At 34.5% G+C, this 1,515-nt stretch overlaps 1 protein-coding gene across 1 annotated transcript in view; it reads left to right on the top strand.

Moving 5' to 3' along the window:
* Positions 1-1,287, top strand: part of LOC125034160 (phosducin-like protein) — a 6,963-nt gene extending 5,676 nt beyond the window's left edge. Inside the window, exon 8 of the mRNA XM_047625839.1 lies at positions 65-1,287. Within this exon, the coding sequence (XP_047481795.1) occupies positions 65-170 (106 nt within the window). The 3' untranslated portion in view covers positions 171-1,287. The remainder of the gene's footprint in view (positions 1-64) is intronic.
* The last annotated feature ends 228 nt before the right edge of the window (positions 1,288-1,515 follow it).

Raw genomic sequence — 1,515 nt, 5'->3', positions numbered from 1 at the left:
GAGTATACATATGAAATCATGTCTGGAGATTCCATTCAGAGATCATCATCCTCTCCTCCAACAGACATGGAATGCTCATCGACAAGACCCTGATCCCTCCCGGAGTCACCATCAAGGGACCTTCCATCATGAAGGAGGATGAAGACAGTGACTTCAGTCTGGAGGACTAACCCCCCACACCCTTTCCTAAAGGCGTATGGTTAAGTTCCTCCTCACCTCGTCTCCTCTGCTCTCGTCTTCCTCGGCGGTGTACGCCCTCGATGCCAGTCTCAACCACAGCCGTAGGAGGGTTCTCTGTCCTTGTGCATTAGGGTTCTCTCTTGACTTGGGTCACAATGAAAATTCGTGTTCTCGGTTATCAATTATGATTTCGCTGATGTCTTCTTCTTTTGTGTCTGTGGAAGAAAGGTATAATTGAAGAGTGACTGAAGACCCACAGTTCAAATATAACTTTGTGTTTGCAAAGTGATTTATCTTATATATCTTTATCTATATCTATGTGTCTGTTGATCAGTCTAGATATCTGTCTCTCTGTGTATCTATATAGATAGATAGATATAAGGATATAGGTACTTTTTCTTCTATTTCCTCTTCTTCATGATCATCATCATGTCCATTTCATTATTACAAGTTAAATTCCTTGTGATTACTCAGAAACATAGGAATGTGCCATCGTATTTTACCACTAACACCATTACAAAAAACTCATATATATATATATATATATATATATATATATATATATATATATATATATATATATATATACATACATACTCTTTAAAGATACACTAGTAACTTCAAACCATTTGGTAAGGCTGTGTAAAAAAATGTTACTCCTGTTCAAAAGATGTGAATTACCAAAATCTTTCAAAAGACTGTGCATAGTGTAAGGAAATTAGAGAGGCCACAGTGTATAATATTATTTTAATGGCATTTATTTGATGACAGACCTGATGTGTTGTGTTGCAGGGTCTGATTATGTGCTGAGAATGTACCAGGTTTCTCATTGTCTTATTTAGAAAGACATTCCTGAATCTCTCTTCTGTGTCCTTGCCTGTAAAAGTGACATCACTGATAGTTCTTTGCAATCATGTTTTGTTTTTTCTCCCTTTCTTGATTTTCCTCCAGGACCCTATTTGCCACTTGTTAAAATCTTTTGACTAATTACTTGAATTTATATAGTAATAATGTTCAACATAATGTGGTACAATACGCATATGTAATGTATGTAAAACTAACAAGAAGTATTTTGTAATGATATATGCAATACAAACTAAATGTTATCTTAGGAATTTTCACTAGAATACCTTCTAATTTTGTGGACACATGAGTGCAGTATTATAGAAATGAGATGTAGGTGAAATAGTTCTGAAAATACACAACTGCTATGAATATTGGTCATATATTTCTTATTTTTTTCATTTCTGATGTATCATTATTATTATTATTATAATCATTATTGTCATTATTAACCCAATAACTCCAAATGTCCATGGAGAGCACATAGCCAGA

Source organism: Penaeus chinensis, chromosome 17, assembly GCF_019202785.1.
Source record: "Penaeus chinensis breed Huanghai No. 1 chromosome 17, ASM1920278v2, whole genome shotgun sequence".
Lineage (NCBI taxonomy): Eukaryota > Metazoa > Arthropoda > Malacostraca > Decapoda > Penaeidae > Penaeus > Penaeus chinensis.
This window is presented reverse-complemented; position numbering and strand designations above follow the sequence as displayed.